At 47.7% G+C, this 23,740-nt stretch overlaps 1 protein-coding gene across 3 annotated transcripts in view; it reads right to left on the bottom strand.

The window, feature by feature from the left end:
* Window positions 1–9,926: 9,926 nt before the first annotated feature.
* The window catches only part of SERPINA10 (serpin family A member 10), a 34,677-nt gene continuing 20,863 nt past the window's right edge, over window positions 9,927–23,740 (bottom strand). For 2 of the 3 annotated variants that reach the window (XM_082242771.1, XM_082242770.1), the window contains 2 exons: window positions 23,014–23,161; window positions 11,616–11,997 (listed from right to left, as the gene is read on the bottom strand). In XM_082242771.1, coding sequence (XP_082098897.1) covers window positions 11,806–11,997; window positions 23,014–23,161 — 340 coding nt within the window. In that variant the 3' untranslated portion in view covers window positions 11,616–11,805. Of the gene's footprint in view, window positions 10,010–11,615; window positions 11,998–23,013; window positions 23,162–23,740 lie in introns of those variants that run through there. The other variant, XR_014224780.1, reaches the window with a different exon arrangement.

Genomic DNA, 23,740 nt, shown 5'->3' with positions numbered 1-23,740 from the left:
TAATGCATGTGCTTCTACTATGGAGGCTCTCATAAACCTACAAGAGCTAAGACTTCAGAAATATTGGGGTGCCTTGGAGCAGCTCTGCAGCTTACACATTAATTGCCAAATTGTGTGCTAATTAAACCCCTGTTTTTAACACAAAGTGTTAGACTGGATAATATGGTTTTATTTTGCATGTGTTGCCCTTCCATGTGCTCCTTGCTGGGAAGGCCATAGGTGGGGGCAGTGAGCAGTTGTTTGTTGGTGCAGCATAGACTGGGATTAGGTTCAGGTACCACCTACCACAGGCAGATAGTGGCTCTGAAGAAGGGGAACCATTGCAGCAAGAACCAGCTGGCATGCTGGCAGAGCTTCTGGGCCAAGCTGAACACCACCCCATGTAAAACCCGATGTGAACGCCTGAGAGGGAGGCCGCATTGGCAGGGTCACCATTATGACCCCTAAAAGTTACGTCCATGGTGGTTAAACTTCCTTCCAACTCTGGCAATCTCATTTAAACTTCTAAGGTGGATTTGAATCTACCTTGTAGCCATGAGCAGTGTTTATTTGCTATCTGGGTTGCTGTATGTGGGAGGCAGCAAGAAGTTTGCAGTGTGTGTTCCATCATCACCAGAAGGTGTATTCCAGGATCGGAAGGTGTGTTCTATCATCAACAGAAGGTGTATTGCAGGTACAGAAGGTGTGTTCTATCATCAAAAGAAGGCGTATTCCAGGATCACCAGAATGTGTGTTCCAGAATCACCAAAAGGTGTGTTCCAGGATCACCAGAAGGTGTGTTCCAGGATCACCAAAAGGTGTGTTCCAGGATCACCAAAAGGTGTGTTCCAGGATCACCAAAAGGTGTGTTCCAGGATCACTAGAAGGTGTGTTCCAGGATCACCAAAAGGTGTGTTCCAGGATCACCATCATCAACAGAAAGTGTATTGCAGGTACAGAAGGTGTGTTCCATCCCATCATCACCAGAAGGCGTATTCCAGGATCAGAAGGTGTGTTCTATCATCAACAGAAGGTGTATTGCAGGTAGAGAAGGTGTGTTCTATCATCAACAGAAGGTGTATTGCAGGTAGAGAAGGTGTGTGTTCCATCATCACCAGAAGGTGTATTCCAGGATCAGAAGGTGTGTTCCATCATCAACAGAAGGCGAATTCCAGGATCACCAGAAGGTGTGTTCCAGGATCACCAGAAGGTGTGTTCCAGAATCACAAGGAAAGGAAGAACCCCGACTGTATCAGGAGCGGCTAGTCCATAGGGGGCGCCGCCCCTCTAGTTTGCATGCGGGGATGCATGCAGGGCGCCGGACTCGTACATTTGTATTTTCTTTTTTCAAGCCACCTGATTAAAGCCGGAGGCTCTAACTGGTTTGGAAAAGGTTAGGCTTGGGGCGCAGAGCACTGCACCTAAACCCACCGACTTGTGACACTAGCGAATCAATGGTCTATAGTCTTCTGGCTTCTCCTCCCGGCCAATCAGGACAGGAGGCGGATCGGGTTGGCCAGAAGGAGAAGCCGAGGAAGCCATGGAGGGGCTGAGTGCGGGGGATCGTTGAGGGGTGAGTGGGGGGGGGGGCATAGAGGGGTGAGTGCGGACCTGGAGGGGGGGTTGTTTGCCACCCCCCAAAAAAGTTTAGCACTAGCCGCCACTGCACTGTATACTATACAACATCAGTCCTAAGCATCCAAAATGCTGACCAGGATGGAAATGCCATGGTCCTTGTGCTTGTACTCTCTACATGTGTCGTGGTTTCCTGCATCTTCAGGAGAATGTGAAGGTCACAAATAATTCTTACAAAAAATGGTAAATATGTCTCAATCACAAGAATGCAGTCTCAGATGCAATAGCATCTCTAAGCGAGTGTGGAGGCAACATACAGGTAGAGGAGGTACCCCCTAAATAGAATATAAGGGGTACTATGGATGTAATGGTTATCCACTATTCATGGAGATGGCTGTAAATTGGGCTGACCAACAAACATACAGTATATATGTGGCCCATATAAGGCAGTAATCTTCATACTTCATCTCAAATAAGAGAGACAGTTTTGCATGTTTTAGGTAGGTTGTGTTCCTGTGGGAGCCTACAAAGTCCATAATGGAGGGTAACGGGTGCCATTGTCTAGCCTGTAGAGGTCTGTGTGCCCCTTCATGAATATGCCTCCCCAGACCATCACCGACCCACCACCAAACCAGTCATGCTGAATGATGTTACAGGCAGAATAACGTTCTCCATGGCTTCTCCAGACCCTTTCATGTCTGTCACATGTGCTCAGAGTGAACCTCCTCTCATCTGTGAAAAGCACAGGGCACCAGTGGCAGACCTGTCAATTCTGGTGTTCAATGGCAAATGTCATTCGAGCTCCACAGTGCCGAGCAGTGAGCACAGCGCCCACTAGAGGACGTCGGTGTCATGGTCTTACCTTCTTGCTGTTCTCCTTCGTTTGACATGTGCTGGCGGCCATCTTGGTTTCTGGGTTTCTTGTAGCCTCCCACCCTGCGGCTCCTCCTTCCCACTGGGAGGAGCTGGATGCCTAGCTCATATATATAGGAGGTCTGTGGCTTCAGTTCCCTGCTTGGTCCTCCTGTGTTCACATGCTTCTAAGACTGCTGCTGCTTCTGGTTCCTGTTCCTGGCTTCGTCTGACTACCCTGCTGGTTCCCGATCCTGGCTTCGTCTGACTACCCTGCTGGTTCCTGATCCTGGCTTCGTCTGACTACCCTGCTGGTTCCTGACCCCTGGCTTCGCAAAGACTCTGCATCGGTTTCGCCATCCGTTTGGACTTTTGCTTTATAGCTTGTTTTTCAATAAAGCTTTCTTATTTTCACTTATCTGTTGTTGTACGTCTGGTTCATGGTTCCGTGACATTAGGACCAAGCCATGAATTCTGACGGTACAGGGCCATCCTCGCTACCCACGCTGGTTGCCAGACTTGATCAGCAGGATCACCTGTTGGGTCAGTTCGCCGTGGCGTTGCAAACCCTGCTTGAACGCACGGCTCATTTCGCTCCCGTTGCCGATGGGTCGGTTGTCGCTCCTGGGCCCGCTCCTACTGCCGCTCCGGTTGTTGCGCCAGAGTCTACCCCGACACCTGTTGTTGCGCCTGCGGTGTTTCGGGGTATGTCCGGTTCTGCCCCCCTTCCACAGCGCTTTGGGGGAGAGCCAACTCAGTGCCGAGGTTTCCTTAACCAGGTGGGCATTTATTTCGAGCTGCTGCCACATGCCTTTCCTACTGAGAGATCAAAGGTGGGCTTCTTAATCTCGCTGCTCTCGGACAAGGCCTTGGCCTGGGCCAGCCCTTTATGGGAGAACAACAATCCAGTGGTTGCCGAGTTTTCCGGTTTTGTTGCTTCTCTTCGGAAGGTATTCGATGTGCCGGCTCGTGCTGCCTCTGCTGCGAAGCTCCTTATGTCCATCAGACAGGGTTCACGATCCGTAGCTGAATACGCCATTGAGTTTCGTACCCTGGCAGCAGAGGTGGGCTGGAATAATGAGGCTCTGGTCGCTGCTTTCTCTCATGGTCTCTCGGATGCCTTGAAGGATGAGGTTGCAGCTAAGGACCTACCAGTGGAGCTCGAGTCTCTTATTTCTTTCCTGATTTTGATTGACACCAGACTCAGGGAGAGACCTTCCTTTAAGGAGAGTCTGCGGAGGCCTCCTAACAGATTGGCGCCTACCTTTGTTGTCCCACCCGTGCCTCCCTCTCCTCCCACGCCTCCTGGGGATGACTTGTCTGGGGGTGAACCCATGCAGCTGGGGTTTGCTCGCCTGTCCGAGGGGGAGAGGGTACTCCGGAGACGCGAGGGCCGATGCATGTACTGTGGTCTCGGTGGGCATTTTCGGTTGGCATGTCCGAACCGTCCGGGAAACGCTCGCACCTGAGATCCTGTCGGGGGCAGATCTTGGGTGGAGTCTCCTCGTCCCCGGTTTCCCGTGTTGACAAACCACTGATCACTGTTGTCCTCTCCTGGGTCGGGGGCTCGGTGACGACCCAGGCGTTGGTGGACTCTGGTGCTGGTGGTTTGTTCATTGATAGTGTGTTCGCTGCCGCCAATTCCATTCCTCTGCAGGCTCGAGGTTCTCCTCTGGCTCTTGAGGCGATAGACGGCAGACCCCTTCTGCCGCCACACGTGACTCATGAGACCCTTCCAGTGGGGTTAGCCATTGGTGCCGTCCACAGAGAGTCGGTCTGCTTCCAGGTTATTTCGTCTCCACACTACTCGGTGGTCTTGGGGTACCCCTGGCTCCAGAAGCATAATCCGATTTTCGATTGGAGATCGGCCGAGATCCTCTCGTGGTCACCGCAGTGTGGGGCTAGTTGCATCCATGGGCCTGTCAAGTTGCTGTGTACTTCCTCGGACTCTCTGTTGCCCCCTGAATACGAGGAGTACCGGGATGTATTCGATAAGGTGCGCGCGGTTGCCCTACCTCCGCACCGCCCATACGATTGTGCCATCGAGTTACAATCTGGTGCCGTTCCTCCTCGTGGCAAAGTCTATCCACTGTCGGTAGCCGAGAATGAGGCCATGGAGGAGTACGTGAGGGAGGCGCTTTCACGCGGACACATTCGCAAATCCTCGTCCCCGGCAGGGGCTGGATTTTTCTTTGTGAAAAAGAAGGGCGGTGAGTTGAGGCCTTGCATCGATTACAGGGGTCTCAATCGCATCACGATCAAGAACGCTTACCCGATACCCTTGATTTCCGAGCTGTTCGATCGCCTTAAAGGGGCCACGGTCTTTACCAAACTCGACCTGAGGGCGGCATATAACCTCGTAAGGATCAAAGCGGGCGATGAGTGGAAGACCGCGTTTAACACCAGGACCGGTCATTATGAATCCTTGGTTATGCCCTTTGGGCTGTGCAATGCGCCCGCAGTCTTTCAGGAATTCATCAACGATGTTTTCCGTGACCTGTTGCAGCAGTGTGTGGTGGTCTATTTGGATGACATCTTGGTATATTCTGAGTCCATGGAGACCCACATTCTGGATGTCAAACGAGTGTTGCAACGGTTACGAGAGAACAAGCTGTTCGGTAAGCTTGAGAAATGCGAATTTCACCGATCCCAGGTAACCTTCTTAGGTTACATCATTTCCGCTGAGGGGTTCTCCATGGATCCTGAGAAGGTTTCGGCTGTCTTACAGTGGCCCCAGCCCAGTGGTCTTCGCTCCCTGCAGCGCTTTTTGGGCTTCGCCAATTATTATCGGAAGTTCATCAGGGACTTTTCCATGCTAGCCAAGCCTCTCACGGATCTGACCAGGAAGGGCAGTAATTCCCAGGTCTGGCCGCCTGAGGCCATCCGAGCTTTTGAGGCTCTAAAGTCCGCCTTTGTGTCGGCTCCGATTCTGTCGCATCCCAACCCTGGGTTGCCCTTTGTCCTCGAGGTGGACGCGTCTGAGACGGGAGTAGGCGCCCTTCTGTCTCAGCGTAGAACACCAGAGGGTCCTCTGCTTCCTTGTGGGTTTTACTCCCGGAAACTGTCTTCTGCGGAGTGCAACTACCAGATTGGTGACAGGGAGTTATTGGCCATCGTGCAGGCTCTTAAAGAATGGAGGCACTTGCTCGAGGGTTCGGTGGTTCCGGTCCTCATCCTGACGGACCACAAGAATCTGACCTACCTCTCTGAGGCCAAGAGATTGACACCACGTCAGGCCAGATGGGCTCTGTTCTTGTCACGTTTTAATTACGTGGTCTCCTACCTACCCGGTTCCAAGAACATCAGGGCGGATGCCTTATCACGGCAGTACTCCGACCTGTCCAGGGAGGAGTCGATTCCGACTTCGGTCATACCTCCGAATCAGATCCTGGCCGCCATTCGCACCAGCCTGACCTCTCCCCTGGGTGAGCAGATTTTGGCGGCTCAATCTGGTGCTCCCTCTGGGAGACCCAACGGCAGATGTTTTGTGCCTGAGGAGTTGCGCACTCGGTTGTTGCGAACCTACCATAACTCCAAGACCGCGGGGCATCCTGGAAAGAATCAGCTGTCCTGGGCTGTTTCACGTCTGTTCTGGTGGCCTTCCCTACGTTCCGACATCGCCGCATATGTAGCGGCATGCTCCGTTTGTGCCCAGAGTAAGTCCCCTCGGCACCTTCCGTTGGGCCTTCTGCAACCCTTAGCCACCGGGGAGCGCCCATGGTCACACCTGGGGATGGATTTCATTGTGGACCTCCCTGCATCCCGAGGCCATACGGTCATTCTCATGATTGTGGATCGGTTTTCCAAAATGTGCCACTGTGTTCCTCTCAAGAAGTTACCCTCTGCACAGGAGTTGGCCACGATTTTTGCCAGGGAGGTCTTCCGGTTGCACGGTTTGCCCAAGGAGATTGTGTCGGATCGGGGGAGTCAGTTTGTGTCCAGGTTCTGGCGCGCCTTTTGCTCCCAGTTGGGGATTCATCTCTCCTTCTCCTCGGCCTACCACCCTCAGTCCAATGGGGCCGCAGAACGATCCAATCAGGCCTTGGAGCAATTCCTTCGTTGCTATGTCTCCGATCACCAAGACAATTGGGTTGACCTCCTGCCTTGGGCTGAGTTTGCCAGGAACACGGCGGTGAACTCTTCCTCTGGGACGTCTCCCTTCATGGCCAACTATGGGTTCCAACCTGCCGTGTTACCGGAGGTATTCTCTCCCCAGGATATTCCGGCTGTGGAGGATCACCTTTCCGTCCTACGTGCTTCTTGGGTACAGATCCAGAAGTCCCTTGAGGTCTCTGCGCAGCGCCAGAGACTCCAGGCTGATCGCAGACGAGCGCCTGCTCCTTCCTACCAGGCCGGAGACCGTGTATGGTTGTCCACCCGCAACCTCAACCTTCGAGTGCCCACTCCCAAGCTGGCGCCTCGCTTTGTTGGTCCCTTCCGAGTGCTTCGCAGGGTAAACCCGGTAGCCTATGCCCTTGCGCTTCCTCCTGGCATGCGGATCTCCAACGTGTTTCATGTCTCCCTGTTGAAGCCACTGGTGTGTAATCGTTTCACTTCCTCGGTTCCTCGGCCTCGTCCGGTCCGAGTGGGCAATCGTGAGGAGTATGAGGTGAGCAATATCCTGGACTCACGCCTGGTCCGCGGTCGGGTGCAGTTTTTGGTTCATTGGCGTGGTTATGGTCCAGAGGAGCGTTCCTGGGTTCCCTCCGCAGATGTCCATGCTCCTGCCTTGCTCCGAGCCTTCCACGCACGCTTCCCTCAGAAACCGTTCTTTACTCCGCGGAGGAGGGGCCCTTGAGGGGGAGGTACTGTCATGGTCTTACCTTCTTGCTGTTCTCCTTCGTTTGACATGTGCTGGCGGCCATCTTGGTTTCTGGGTTTCTTGTAGCCTCCCACCCTGCGGCTCCTCCTTCCCACTGGGAGGAGCTGGATGCCTAGCTCATATATATAGGAGGTCTGTGGCTTCAGTTCCCTGCTTGGTCCTCCTGTGTTCACATGCTTCTAAGACTGCTGCTGCTTCTGGTTCCTGTTCCTGGCTTCGTCTGACTACCCTGCTGGTTCCCGATCCTGGCTTCGTCTGACTACCCTGCTGGTTCCTGATCCTGGCTTCGTCTGACTACCCTGCTGGTTCCTGACCCCTGGCTTCGCAAAGACTCTGCATCGGTTTCGCCATCCGTTTGGACTTTTGCTTTATAGCTTGTTTTTCAATAAAGCTTTCTTATTTTCACTTATCTGTTGTTGTACGTCTGGTTCATGGTTCCGTGACAGTCGGGCCCTCAGGCCACCCTCATGAAGTCTGTTTCTGATTGTTTGGTCAGAGACATTCACATCAGTGGCTGCTGGAGGTCATTTTGTAGGGCTCTGGCAGGGCTCATCCTGTTCCTCCTTGCACAAAGGAGCAGATACCGGTCCTGCTGATGGGTTAAGGACCTTCTACAGCCCTGCCCAGCTCTCCTAGAGTAACTGCCGGTCTCCTGGAATCTCTTCCATGCTCTTGAGACTGTGCTGGGAGACACAGCAAACCTTCTGGCAATTGCAAGTATTGATGAGCCATCCTGGAGGAGTTGGACTGCCTGTGCAACCTCTATAGCAGGGGTCTTCAAACTATGGCCCTCAAGTTGTTGAGGTACTACAATTCCTATTATGTCTTGTCATTTCTGTGAATTTCAGAGTTTTACAATGCCTCATGGGATGTGTAGTTCCGCAACAGCTGGAGGGCCATAGTTTGAGGATCCCTGCTCTATAGGGTCCAGGTATGGCCTCGTGCTACCAGTAGTGACACTGACCCCCTCTATAGGGTCCAGGTATGGCCTCATGCTACCAGTAGTGACACTGACCCCCCTCTATAGGGTCCAGGTATGGCCTCATACTACCAGTAGTGACACTGACCCCCCTCTATAGGGTCCAGGTATGGCCTCATACTACCAGTAGTGACACTGACCCCCTCTATAGGGTCCAGGTATGGCCTCATGCTACCAGTAGGGACACTGACCCCCTCTATAGGGTCCAGGTATGGCCTCATGTTACCAGTAGTGACACTGACCCCCTCTATAGGGTCCAGGTATGGCCTCATACTACCAGTAGTGACACTGACCCCCTCTATAGGGTCCAGGTATGGCCTCATGTTACCAGTAGTGACACTGACCCCCTCTATAGGGTCCAGGTATGGCCTCATACTACCAGTAGTGACACTGACCCCCTCTATAGGGTCCAGGTATGGCCTCATACTACCAGTAGTGACACTGACCCCCTCTATAGGGTTCAGGTATGGCCTCATGCTACCAGTAGTGACACTGACCCCCTCTATAGGGTCCAGGTATCTCCTCATGCTACCAGTAGTGACACTGACCCCCTCTATAGGGTCCAGGTATCTCCTCATGCTACCAGTAGTGACACTGACCCTAGCCAAATGCAAAACTAGTGAGAAACAGTCAGAAGAGATGAGTAGGGGAAAAAAAGTGTCAATGGCCTCCACCTGTAAACCCATTCCTGTTTTGGAGGTTGTCTCATTGTTGCCCATCTAGTGCACCTGTTGTTGATTTCATTTAAACCAAAGCAGCTGAAACTGATTAACATCCCCCTCTGCTACTTAACTGACCAGATCAATATCCCAGGAGTTTAATTAACTTGATGCTATACGCTGATTAGAAAGTGTTAATTACATTTTTCTGAGCAGTGTATTTGTCCTATATGTCAGTTTTTATTCTTTTGGGTTTCTATGCTATCAGCCAGTAGAGATCCACCCCAGATGTTGTATTGCCAGTTATATCCAGATTCAAAAGCTAAATGATGGTTGGAAAAATGGATGGGTAGAGCAGGATCCTCAGAGCTGAGGACTACTAATATAGAGTTGTAGCAGCATTTTACCAGGATGTCCGGATTCTGGGCTGCCAGCATCCCCATGCCAAAGGAGTTCCTCAATTTCCTTGTTTTTGTAATGAAATGGATCTGAAATTGAAGCACCACACTGAGAATTATTCATCCAGATAAGACTTTATTCTAATAAATGATCAGATAAATGACTTTGTTACAGAACCAGCACATTTCAAGGGCCAACGCTCCCTTCATCAGGGCTTGAAGACGGGGAACAGTATATATGGAACTAAACTAAAAATATAAAATATTAAAGCAACTGAACATTGGACCACAGAGCTCATCAGCAGCTAGTTGGAGCACCAAATGATGGTGTCACCCTTCCCGGAGAGATACTCTATAACAGGGTTTCTCAACAAGGGTTCCTCCAGAGGTTGCTAGGGGTTCCTTGAGCAATGAGCAATTTCTGCCTTTCAGATAAGTTCCCAATGACACCATTCTTCGTTTTAGCTATCTGTAGGAGATAATTCTTCCCAATAACCACAAGTGTGAGGAGCATTCTTCCCACTGACCATCACACTAATGTATCATGAGTTGTAGATATGGCATTTTTAGCAGGGGTTCCATGAAACCGGAAACGTATTTCAAGGATTCCTCTGTGTTGAAAAGGTTGAGAAAGATTGCTCTATAATGTAAAATATATATAATTGGGGGTGTCTATCTGTAAGAGAGTGACACCTTCAAAATGCCTTTGTGGGAGGGGAAGAGACACAAGCTACTGCATGGGAACCTCAGCCCTGGAGTCTTGGTGCAGAGACACAAGCTACTGCATGGGATCCTCAGCCCTGGAGTCTCGGGGCAGAGACACAAGCTACTGCATGGGAACCTCAGCCCTGGAGTCTCGGGGCAGAGACACATGCTACTGCATGGGAACCTCAGCCCTGGAGTCTCGGGGCAGAGACACAAGCTACTGCATGGGATCCTCAGCCCTGGAGTCTCGGGGCAGAGACACAAGCTACTGCATGGGAACCTCAGCCCTGGAGTCTCGGGGCAGAGACACATGCTACTGCATGGGAACCTCAGCCCTGGAGTCTCGGGGCAGAGACACAAGCTACTGCATGGGATCCTCAGCCCTGGAGTCTCGGGGCAGAGACACAAGCTACTGCATGGGAACCTCAGCCCTGGGGTCTCGGGGCAGTGACACAAGCTACTGCATGGGAACCTCAGCCCTGGAGTCTCGGGGCAGAGACACAAGCTACTGCATGGGAACCTCAGCCCTGGAGTCTCGGGGCAGAGACACAAGCTACTGCATGGGAACCTCAGCCCTGGGGTCTCGGGGCAGAGACACAAGCTACTGCATGGGAATCTCAGCCCTGGAGTATCGGGGCAGAGACACAAGCTACTGCATGGGAACCTCAGCCCTGGGGTCTCGGGGCAGAGACACAAGCTACTGCATGGGAACCTCAGCCCTGGAGTCTCGGGGCAGAGACACAAGCTACTGCATGGGAGCCCCAGCCCTGGAGTCTCGGGGCAGAGACACAAGCTACTGCATGGGAACCTCAGCCCTGAAGTCTCAGGGCAGAGACACAAGCTACTGCATGGGAACCCCAGCCCTGGAGTCTCGGGGCAGAGACACAAGCTACTGCATGGGAACCTCAGCCCTGGAGTCTCAGGGCAGAGACACAAGCTACAACATGGGAACCTCAGCCCTGAAATCTCGGGGCAGAGACACAAGCTACTGCATGGGAACCCCAGCCCTGGAGTCTCGGGGCAGAGACACAAGCTACTGCATGGGAACCTCAGCACTGGAGTCTCAGGGCAGAGACACAAGCTACAGCATGGGAACCTCAGCCCTGAAATCTCGGGGCAGAGACACAAGCTACTGCATGGGAACCCCAGCCCTGGAGTCTCGGGGCAGAGACACAAGCTACTGCATGGGAACCTCAGCACTGGAGTCTCAGGGCAGAGATACAAGCTACAGCATGGGAACCTCAGCCCTGAAATCTCGGGGCAGAGACACAAGCTACTGCATGGGAACCTCAGTCCTGGAGTCTCGGGGGCAGAGACACAAGCTACTGCATGGGAACCTCAGCCCTGGAGTCTTGGGGCAGAGACACAAGCTACTGCATGGGAACCTCAGCCCTGGAGTCTCAGGGCAGAGACACAAACTACTGCATGGGAACCTCAGCCCTGGAGTCTCGGGGCAGAGACACAAGCTACTGTGTGGGAACCTCAGCCCTGGAGTTTCGGGACAGAGACACAAGCTACTGCATGGGAACCTCAGCCCTGGAGTCTCGGGGCAGAGACACAAGCTACTGCATGGGAACCTCAGCCTTGGAGTCTCAGGGAAGAGACACAAGCTACTGCATGGGAACCTCAGTCCTGGAGTCTCAGGGCAGAGACACAAGCTACAGCATGGGAACCTCAGCCCTGGGGTCTCCAGGAGAGATATGAATGTTGATATTGATAACTCTGACCAGTGATGTTCCTAATCTACAACACGATTTGTGGGCGGTGCTGGATTTTAATTCCTTTACACGGCGGGTGTTACTGTTGCTAATAATCTCTTGCAGATTTGCTGAGTCTTTAATGTTTTGTCGGGTCGGTGACTCTCCCAATAAAAAGTAAAGATTTGAACTTCTCATCGAAGATCATGAAGATGAAGGGGTGGTTGATTCGGATGGTGGGAGGTAAGAAATATGGAATGATTTCGGCACCGGTGACGGCGGTGGCTTCGGTCCCCGTCTCGTCTACATCTATCACAGATCTCTGTGTTACCTAAACAGAGAAAAAGGGTGACAGGGATAGAATTATATGTAAAGTCTTCTAGGAAAATACATCTAATTTTATAACAAATTCCACATATAAAAGGGTTGCTCCTCATTTCAGGAGAGTGGGCGGAGTCATGCTAATTGGTTTGTGCCCAATCAGATATGTGCATATCAAGAACTGCTGGAGTATAGTGAAAATCCTGTATATCCTAATATTATAGAGTAGAGGTCCACAAAAGTTTTTTTCATTTAGTTTCAAATTAATTCCTTAAGTTAATAATTTTGTTATGTTAGATTTGTTTTGGGAAATTGTTTTGTATATATGGGATTTGTTGCGCATATTCACTATCGAATTGCATATCGTTTCGAATTGATTTGAATTTCAGAAGCTGGCTATATTTGTTCTATTATATTCGAATCTAACCTATTCTATTTTTTCTATTCTTTGCTTTTCTATTATATTATATTCTATTCTTTTATTTTCTATTCTTTTATTCAATCAAATTTCTTTATTTTCTGTTCTATTCTATTGTATTCTGTTTTATTCTATTCTATTTTTTATTTTATTCTTTTTTGATCTAATCTTTTATTTTCTATTCTATTCCGTTTTATTCAATTATATTCCTTTATTTTCTTTTTTATTATGTTTTATTCTAGTCTATTCTATCCTATCAATTCTTTTTATTTCTATTCATTTCTATTCTATTTTGTTCTTTGCTATTCTTTTAATTAATTAATTAATTTTTATTTTTTTAATTTTTATTTTTTTATAAAGCTTTCTAATCAGGAATCATCATCTTATTTTACTTTTATACCTTACTGTATTTATTGCAATATGTTTCCATTTTGAATTCAAATTCATTTTCAAATTCAAATTCATTTTCAAATTCAAATTTATGTTCAAATTCAGATAATTTGTTTCATTATAATTTATTTCAGATTAGTTGAAATTTGTTGCTATTGTGATTCAGAAATTCTGATACATCCAAAACTCTATAAAAGAGTTTCGTCATATTCGTTATGTTAGAATGATTTGTTTTATTGTATTATTGTATTTGTTGTTCTATTCTATTCTTTTTTATTCTATTCTATTATATTATATTATTTTATTTTTTATTATTTTCTGTTTTATTTAATCATCTTCCTTATTTTCTGTTCTATTTTATTTTATTCAGTATTATTCTATTATATGTTTCTTTTCTATTTTATTATATTTTTCTTTTCTATTCTAATCTGTTTTATTCATTTTTATAATCCTTGATTTTCTATTTTATTCTGTTTTATTCTATTCTATGATTTCTTTTATTGTATATTCTATTTTGTTCTATTCTGATTTATAAAGCATTCTGAGTAGAAATCATTATCTTATTTTACTTTTATACCTTACTGTATTGATTGCAATATGTTTCCATTTTGAATTCAAATTCTCCATAACACCAAACCTTGAGGAAATTCTCACACTCCTCCCCTAATATAGTTATAGTTACATAGTTAGTCAGGTTGAAAAAAGAAGCAAGTCCATCCGGCTCAACCAATAAAAAACAAAAAACAGTAAAGAAAACCCAATCATACAATCCCATATACCCAATCCTATACCCGCAGTTGATCCAGAGGAAGGCCAAAAAACCCAGCAAAGCATGATCCAATTTACTACAGCAGGGGAAAAAAAATTCCTTCCTGATCCCCCCGAGAGGCAATCGGATATTCCCTGGATCACCTTTACCTATAAATATTAGTACCCATTTATATTATGTACACCCAGGAAAGAATCCAGGACTTTTTTAAAGCAATCTACTGAGCTGGCCACAACCACCTCTGGAGGGAGTCTATTCCACATTTTCACAGCCCTTACTGTGAAGAAACCTTTCCGTATTTGGAGACGAAATCTGTTTTCCTCTAGAGATAAAGAGCGCCCCCTTGTCCTCTGTGATGACCTTAAAGTGAATAACTCAACACCAAGTTCACTATATGAACCCCTTATGTATTTATACATGGAGATCATATCCCCCCTTATGTATTTATACATGGTGATCACATCCCCCCTTATGTATTTATACATGGAGCTCATATCCCCCCCCCCTTATGTATTTGTACATGGAGATCATATCCCCCCTTATGTATTTATACATGGAGATCATATCCCCCCTTATGTAGTTATACATGGTGATCATATCCCCCCTTATGTAGTTATACGTGGTGATCATATCCCCCTTATGTATTTATACATGGAGATCATATCCCCCCTTATGTATTTATACATGGTGATAATATCCCCCCTTATGTATTTATACATGGTGATCATATCCCCCCTTATGTAGTTATACATGGTGATCCTATCCCCCCTTATGTATTTATACATGGTGATCATATCCCCCCTTATGTATTTATACATGGAGATCATATCCCCCCTTATGTATTTATACATGGAGATCATATCCCCCTTATGTATTTATACATGGTGATCATATCCCCCCTTATGTATTTATACATGGTGATCATTTATCCCCCTTATGTATTTATACATGGAGATCATATCCCCCCTTATGTATTTATACATGGAGATCATATCCCCCCTTATGTAGTTATACATGGAGATCATATCCCCCCTTATGTATTTATACATGGAGATCATATCTCCCCTTATGTATTTATACATGTTGATTGTATCCCCCCTTAATCTCCTCTTCTCAAGAGAGAATAAATTCAGTTCCTCTAATCTCTCCTCATAGCTGAGCTCCTCCATGCCTCTTATCAGTTTGGTTGCCCTTCTCTGCACTTTCTCCATTTCCCAGATATCCTTTTTGAGAACTGGTGCCCAAAACTGAACTGCATATTCCAGATGAGGTCTTACTAATGATTTGTACAGATGATATCTCTCTCTCTGGAGTCCATGCCTCCTTTAATACAAGAAAGGACTTTGCTTGCTTTGGAAACCGCAGCTTGGCATTGCATGCTATTATTAAGCCTCTGATCTACCAGAACACCCAGATCCTTCTCCGCTATGGATTTCCCCAGATCCTTCTCCACTATGGATTCCCCCAGGTCCTTCTCCGATATGGATTCTCCCAGATCCTTCTCCGCTATGGATTCCCCCAGATCCTTCTCCGCTATGGATTCCCCCAGATCCTTCTCCACTATGGATTCTCCCAGGTCCTTCTCCGATATGGATTCTCCCAGATCCTTCTCCACTATGGATTCCCCCAGATCCTTCTCCGCTATGGAATCCCCCAGATCCTTCTCCACCATTGACTCCCCTAGATCCGTCTCCGCTATGGATTTCCTCCAGATCATTCTCCGCTATGGATTTCCCCAGTTCTACTCCCCCTAGTATGTATGATGCATGCATATTCTTAGCCCCCAAGTGCATAACTTTACATTTATCAACCTTAAACCTCATTTGCCACATAGTTGTCCAATAAAACAGTGCATTGAGATTGGCTTGTAAGTTGGAGACATCCTGTAAGGAAGTTATTCCACTGCAAAGCTTGGTGTCCTTTGCAAAGACTGAAATGCTACTTTTAATCCCAGACCCGATATAATTTATAAAGGTATTAAAAAGTAAGGGTCCCAACACTGAACCTTGGGGTACACCATTGATAACCTTACACCATTCAGAGTAAGAATCATTAACCACTGCTCTCTGAATTCTATCTTTTAGCCAAATTTCTATCCATTTACAAACTGATCTTTCCAAGCCTGTAGACTTTACCTTACACATAGCCATGTGTGGGGAACTGTGTCAAACGCTTTTGCAAAATCCAAGTATACTGGAGCTACAATTTACTGTTCACACTAATGTACTCTGAACTGTAAATATACTTATTGTTAGCATGGGTTCCACGAGAGTCAAATGTTATTTCAAGGGTTTCTTGATATCATTAAAAAAAAAAAAAAGGCTGGAATAGGGATTGAACATTCAGATTGTGTTACAACAATAACAGGATACCTGTTGTGCCTTCCAGAGTTTAAAGGATTCTCAGGATCTCCAGTACTCACAGGATCCCTATAGGGTCTTCCAGGGTTTGAAGGATTTTCAGGACCTCCAGTACTCACAGGATCCTTATTGGGTCTTCCAGGGTTTCAAGGATTCTCAGGATCCCCAGTACTCACAGGATCCCTATTGGTTCTTCCAGGGTTTCAATGATTCTCAGGATCTCCAGTACTCACAGGATCCCCATTGGTTGTTACAGGGTTTTAAGGATTCTCAGGACTTCCAGTACTCACAGGATCCCTATTGGGTCTTACAGAGTTTCAAGGATTCTCAGGATCTCCAGTACTCACAGGATCCATATTGGGTCTTCCAGTGTTTCAAGGATTCTCAGGATCTCCAGTACTCAAAGGATCCCTATTGGGTCTTCCAGGGTTTCAAAGATTTTCAGGACCTTCAGTACTCACAGGATCTCTATTGGGTCTTCCAGGGTTTCAAGGATTCTCAGGATCTCCAGTACTCACAGAATCCCTATTGGGTCTTCCGATGTTTCAAGAATTCTCAGGACCTCCAGTACTCACAGGATCCATATTGGGTCTTCCAGGGTTTCAAGGATTCTCAGGATCTCCAGTACTCACAGGATCCCTATTGGGTCTTCCAATGTTTCAAGAATTCTCAGGACCTCCAGTACTCACATGATCCCTATTGGGTCTTCCAGGGTTTCAAGGATTCTTAGGACCTCCTGTACTCACATGATCCCTTTTCAGCCTTTAGGTGGGGTGCAGCATGGTGCGGCGGCAATAACGCACAGTCTGGGTGTGATGAAAGAACTTGTATTGAAATAATGCAAAGACAGTTCTCAAATAACCCACTGGGAAGGCAGCCCAACCGGGAACACTCACAGTTCCAACAGCATGTAGAGAGCAGGGTTCATTCACACTCCTGTTGAGAGGGGCAGAATGTGGCCTGACTGTTTTTTGGCCAAGCAGGAAGATGCCCGGAGAAGTTCCGAGCCCTACGCTTTCCCTCCTCATTGGAAACCTTTCCCTGCCGCTAATCCAGTAAGTGAGCTGGCAATTACAAATCCGTATAGGAAATGCATTCATTACATGAAAAGAGCATACAAGAAGGCTAACAGGTTTCAGCAAACCGCCTTGATCACAGCACAATAATGAAGTGAGATACAGAGTTTGTATAGTGCAAAATCTCTGCTTACCCAACAAGCAATCAAACAGTTATGCTAATTAAAAATAAAAATTGCTTAATTGGTAAACAGGCATAACAGTGAGAAAGCTTATGGACATTAACACAATATTAAGGCAAGAAACAAAAAAAGTTTAAAGAAGTCAAACAAATGAAAAATAAATGAATGTACAAATACATATATAAGTACATAAAGGCAGTGGTGGGATTCAGCCGGTTCGCACTGGTTCCATAGAATCGGTTACTAAATTTCTGCAAGTTCGCAGAACTGCCTTGTGAGTTTGACCATCTGTCCTGATCCGCTGACCGCTCTGCTGCTCTCTGTCGGCACTGTCTCTCTGCAGGGAGAGCAACCAGTGACGTCACCCCTTTCTCCTCCAGGCCGCCGCTCCCAGACAGTCCCCGACTCCCCACCTATTTGGCTCTAGTAGGAAAGGGTGGACCCGGGGCGCACAGTAGTGCGCCCCGAGCCCACCCATTGTGTGACAATAGCGAATTAAAATTTGTTATTGTCACACGGATCCTCCTCCTCCTCGGCCAATGCCATTGGCGGGACGCGGGAGGACTCGAGGAGACGCGGGGACTGCCGCTACAACAGGTAAGTCAAGTGCACTGGTCTGGGGGGCTTGGCAAGTTGGCACGCTGTTCACTCTGCATTGAAGGGGGCATGATGATCTCTGCATTGAAGGGGGCACGCAGCACGCTGGTCTCTGCATTGAAAGGGGGCACAAATGATGATCTCTGCATTGAAGGGTGCAAGAATGATGATCTCTGCATGGAAGGGGGCACGCATGATGATCTCTGCATTGAAGGGGGCACGAATGATGATCTCTGCATTGAAGGGGGCACGAATGATGATCTCTGCATTGAAGGGGGCACGAATGATGATCTCTGCATTGAAGGGGGCACGCCGCACGCTGGTCTCTGAATTGAAAGGGGGCACGCTGGTCACTGTTTTGAAGGGAGCACGCTGGTCACTGTGCATTGAAAGGGGGCACGCTGGTCACTGTGCATTGAAAGGGGGCACGCTGGTCACTGCATTGAAGGGGGCATGCTGGTCACTGCATTGAAGGGGGCACGCTGTTCACTGTTTTGAAGGGGGCACGCTGGTTACTGTGCATTGAAAGGGGGCACGCTGGTAACTGCATTGAAGGGGGCATGCTGGTCACTGTTTTGAAGGGGGCACGCTGGTCACTGTGCATTGAAAGGAGACACGCTGGTCACTGTGCATTGAAAGGGGGCACGCTTGTCACTGTGCATTGAAAGGGGGCACGCTGGTCACTGTGCATTGAAAGGGGGCACGCTGGTCACTGTGCATTGAAAGGGGGCACGCTGGTCACTGCATTGAAGGGGGCACACTGGTCACTGTTTTGAAGGGGGCACGCTGGTCACTGTGCATTGAAAGGGGGCATGCTGGTCACTGTGCATTGAAAGGGGGCACGCTTGTCACTGTGCATTGAAAGGGGGCACGCTAGTCACTGTGCATTGAAAGTCGGAACTGGTTACTAAAATTTTTGAATCCCACCACTGCATAAAGGCAATAACCAGTGTGATATAATATATCGCTCCAATGCATATAAAAAAGCCAAAAAAAATAAATAAAGAACAGTTCATAGCACAGGATAAATAATCCATGATTTAAAGCACTAACAATACACTAGACCAGGGGTCTTCAAACTTTCTAAGCAAAGGGCCAGTTTACTGTCCTTCAGGCTTTAGGAGGGCCGGGCTGTGGCCAACGGGAATAAAAAATGCCTCAGACTTGGTGTTCTGTGGGGTTAAAATAATTTTTTATGCCTGTAGGTCAGTAGGAGGTATTGGTATTAGTGGGAAATAGTGCCCCAACATTGGTGTTGGTGGGAAGAATAGTGCCCCATCAATGGTATTGGTGGAAAGAACAATTGCCATCATTGGTCTCAGTTGGAGGAATAGTGCCTTATCTATGGTGTCAAAGAGATGAATAGTTCTCCATCTTTGGTGTCAGTGTGAGGAACAATGCCCTAAGGGCCGAATAAAGTCAAGCAAAGGGACACATATGGCCCACGGGCCACAGTTTGGAGACCACTGCACTAGACTATATGATGGTATAATCCTCTCGGAGAGAAGCTTTAACCCTTTCCAAAAAAAAAAGAATTTAAAAGAACTCATGTTGCCAGCATGAGTATGTTTAAAGTGTTTCGAGACATTGGACAATCCTTTGTCGCTAGTGTAAGAAGCGCCATGATAATGTTCCTAACTCTGGCTTGCAGAGGGCATGATGTACACCCTACAAAATGTAGTCTACATGATGCTGGCATAGACCACATTGGAAGTGCCACAGTTGACATAGTTACGGATGGTACATTCTCTCCCAGTAGCACAAGCTGTGATGGCCTTATGTTTACTGCTGTGCTTGTCGCAAAAGTGGCAGGAGTTCAAGCCACATATATATGAGCCAGAGACAGTCAACCATGTCTTATTCTGTTGTCAAAGCAGAAATAGTCTAGGGGATAAAATATTCCCCAGGGACTTGAGCGGCGGCTTGAAAATCTGCAGCCCACTGACAAAATGGGAACAAGATCAGAATCTGCATATAAAACTGGTAGATACTTGGATATGATACCCTTGATGGAATTGAAGTCATGTGAGAAGGTAGTGACAAAGGTGATTGGATTCTGGGTAGAACAAGAAGAACCTTTTATCTTGTGGTGCTTTTTGTCAGTTTTCCCCTGTCCTTATTTAAAAGAGACAATCTTTCCTTCATGCAGGCTGTATGGATGGCTCTATCAATATGCCACTTTGTAGCCACGTACTTTCAGCCTAGAGGTGATGTTATCACATTAATGAAGGAAAGAATCCATATCAGAACAATTTCTCCTTGCTCCAATATACTCCCCCAAAGGCACAGACTTGATAGTGTGCATTGGATGACAGCTGGTAGCCAAAAGCAAAGAATTCCCAGCACATTCCTTACGGAAGGTGAGGGAATGGACAATATTGGCGTTCACATCACCCGTGAGAGTGACCAAAAAAATGAATGTGAGTTGGGATGACTCTCAAAACTGAATTCTAAGTTCAAAGAGTTATTCACATATGTGGAGAAGAACTCCAAGTCTCCAGCTGTCTTGTCCCACACTACAATCAGATCATCAATGTAACAACCATACCATCTGATGGCACCTGTGCAGGGGTTGGTGAGGGAGAAGAGAGACTCCTCCTCCCGCCATCCCATGTACAAGTTGGCCAAGGAGGGCGAACATTTTGCCCCCATGGTAGCACCACTGCAGTGCAGGTAATATGTCTGGTCGAAAATAAAATATTTGTGTTACAAAAGGAAGGCCAAAGACATGACAATAAACTCCCTCAGATCCATACCATATGTATGTAGTGCTGTAAATGGAATCCGACAGCCTGAAGGGCCAGATTGTGAGGAATACAGAAGTAAAGAGATTTTACCCAAAGAGAAGAGTCCTGTCGAGTAATATCCTGTATGTGAGACTTTCCCTGCTGCTAGTTCTGCAACTACCAGGAAGGATATAATATGACAGCTTAAATGCCCAACGAAAACCAAATAAAGGTATAAGCTATCCCAAGCGCTTCAAATGAGGACCACTCACCAATAAATAAATTGGCTATGCAGCTACTTAACTAAAACATATGGAGAAAGATATATAATAGATAGATACTCAGCAATATCCCTATATATATATAGTAGCGCAAACTTGTCAAGAAGCAAGTGCCAAAAAAATACTGTGCCCACTGCACAAAAGTCCGAAATGCAATAGATGTCACATAGGCAGCAGGAAAAAGTTCAGAAATGACTCAAACAGTCCATAATCCTTCACTCTATCTCCTGGGATGATAATGTACAAAGACGTGTTTCTCAAAAGGATCACCACCACCACCGTGCTCCAAGGGGGGAGGAGAATTGCCCACTCACCAGATGCTGTGGCCCAACCCACTTTCGTGTTTGAGCATTCAGGCTTATAATGATGGTCACTGGTCCAGAGTATCCACAACAGGAATCGCACCAGCGCAGTCAAAAAAAGCTCAGCAGCATATGGGGAGGAGAGAACATAATCCCAATAGCGTGATACCGTTTGAAAGGGTTTTATTAAATAAAATAAAACATAAGGTAACACACTCACATGTCTTGTATGTCATCCAACGCAAAAAAAGGAAGGATACCTGTCCCTTCTCTACTAACTCGCAAAATTCCTCCCAAACCTGGGAGCCAGGACCTTAAAAAGGCTCTACCTGACAAAAGACTTTGGCCAGAGTCACATGGGGTGCCAGCATCACTTGCCTGCTGCTTGGGTGTCACACAGTGATGATGCTGCACATTTGACTATGTCAATCACCTGATGGGTTGCAGTCCTTGCCCTTGCTTTTGTGCTCCAAGGTGCATCTCTTAGCAGTCTTCTGTTCTCCGTGTTCCTCCATGTATGACCAGGCTTGGCTGACTCTCCTGGCTCTCGACCCAGCATCGGCAGACAACCCGACATCGGCAGACTACCCGCTTCTAGACTCGACCACCGCCTTGGATGACTACCCACTTCTGGACTCGACCCAGGCTTGGATGACTACCCGCTTCTGGACTCGACCCAGGCTTGGATGACTACCCACTTCTGGACTCGACCCAGGATTGGATGACTACCCACTTCTGGATTTGCCCCCGGCTTGTTCCTGATCTCGCTCCTCACTCTTGCTGTGCATTTATTGTTGTTTGCTCCAATAAACTGCTTTATTTTACCTGCATCTCAGTGTGGTCTGGTTTCCTGGCACCCTGACAGATAGCTTCTCCAGTGACCCAGGAAACTATGGAGGAGCCATGTTCATCTTGACTTCCTCTTCAACTGCAGGGCCTCGGCGAAAGAGCACCACCTGCTGTGGAGAAAGTAGACTACACCTGTCTACAGGTCTTCCAGGTTTTAAGGACTATCAGGACCTCCAGTACTCACTGTATATCTGTCAGGTCTTCCTTCCCCTACCTTCCAGAGTTCCCAAAAATGATGCTGGGCATGTCCTCTTACTAGAGGGTATTTAAAAAACTGCTTTGAAGTGGCTGGTGCTCTGTCTTATCTATAGCTACCTAAGAACTTAAAGCGGAGTTCCAGCCATTTACTCACCTGTCCAACGGTCCAGCGATGCGGCCGCCGGAAGCCTCGATCCTCTCCCTCGGCGCCGGCATCACTGCTGTGGGCACCCGGCTGTTACAGTTTGCGGCATCACAGCCGGGTACCCACTGCGCATGCGCGAGTCGCGCTGCGCGCCGTGATTGGCCGGCAATCTTCTGGGACCTCTGACGTGTCCCAGAAGATTGCAGGGAGGGAGGGGGAGAGGAGAACTTCCGCTCAGGGCGCCGCGGCGCTCCGAGCGGAAGTCGGAGCGGGTACCTGTCAAAACTAGGTACCCGCTCCCCCCCCCAAAAAATGACATGCCAAATGTGGCATGTCGGGGGGTCAGGACTCCCTAAAGCGGAAGTTCCACTTTTGGGTGGAACTCCGCTTTAAGCTCTACCAGTTTGCCTGTTTGCTGCTGACCCAAATTGATCTGACTACTTTTTTGCTTGGACTCCCTGCTTGGACCTGACTACTCTCTTTCCTTCTGTCTGTCTTGATCTCCTCCTGACCTGTCTACTCTCTTGTCTGCAAGCCCTGTAAACAGTCTGCGCATAGCCTTTCCATTCCAGGTTCTATCCTGAGGGCTGGGACCTGGTAACAGTTTGCAGCAAAAAAAACTGTGACCACTAGGTTTCCTGACCCCTCTCCATCAGGAGCTCTCATGAGGACTAACTGCAACATAGACACAGCACCTCGGGTGAGCCTGTGTCACCTGCCCATTTGCAAGGTGTGTCTGAAGGATGATGGAAATGGTAGCAGCATGAAGATATCCAGAAAAAGCGTTACCCACCTCAGAAAGCAATAGGTTCCTGTCCTCAGTCATCCCAGTTAGATTTGCCCTTCCAGTGAAAATATCTTTAATCCCAAGTTCGTCCAGGGAGCTTTTCAGCTTGTATTTATGGTCAAGTTGAAATTTTGGGAAGAAAACCTCAGTTTTCCTGGATAAAGAAAAACACACAGATTTCAGTCTACAAGGATGTGTTGTACATCAGACACAATACCTAACCTCCAATATTTATAAAACAGAGAAATGTACACCTCACCTTTCCAGCTAAACTCTTCTGGTCGGGTGTGAGAACAAGAATTGCCATTTCTCGAATTTCCTCCCTCTGATTTAACCAGCACTGGTTGGTTAAATAGTTAAAATCCGATACAGACCAAAGCTGGAGACACAACAATTAAGTGAAGCCATCCTGTCCTAAATAGGGGTGACTATCTAAATTTAGTTGTGCTGGGTGGTAGTTAACTAATTTATAGTATATTTGTTCATTTGGTTTTCCCCTAAACTCGGTGTAGCTGTGGTTTCTTTCTGCTGCCAGTAGGCATCACTGGTACCTCTGGCAATAGGGTGAGAAGCTACAGTAGGAATGAGTTATGAATATTTGTGTTTCTTCTAGCCAACCAGTAGGGGGTTTATTGTCACTGGTGCATGCTGAGGGAGAGCATAAATATTTAATGTGGACATTGTGGCTTCTCTCTTCCCCCTGGGCTGTAGCCTTGGTGCAAGTGCCTGCCTA

This window comes from Pelophylax lessonae (assembly GCF_965119305.1).
Source record: "Pelophylax lessonae genome assembly, chromosome: 13".
NCBI lineage: Eukaryota > Metazoa > Chordata > Amphibia > Anura > Ranidae > Pelophylax > Pelophylax lessonae.
The sequence above is the reverse complement of the archived record's forward strand: the minus strand, read 5'-3'. Positions and strand labels throughout refer to the sequence as shown.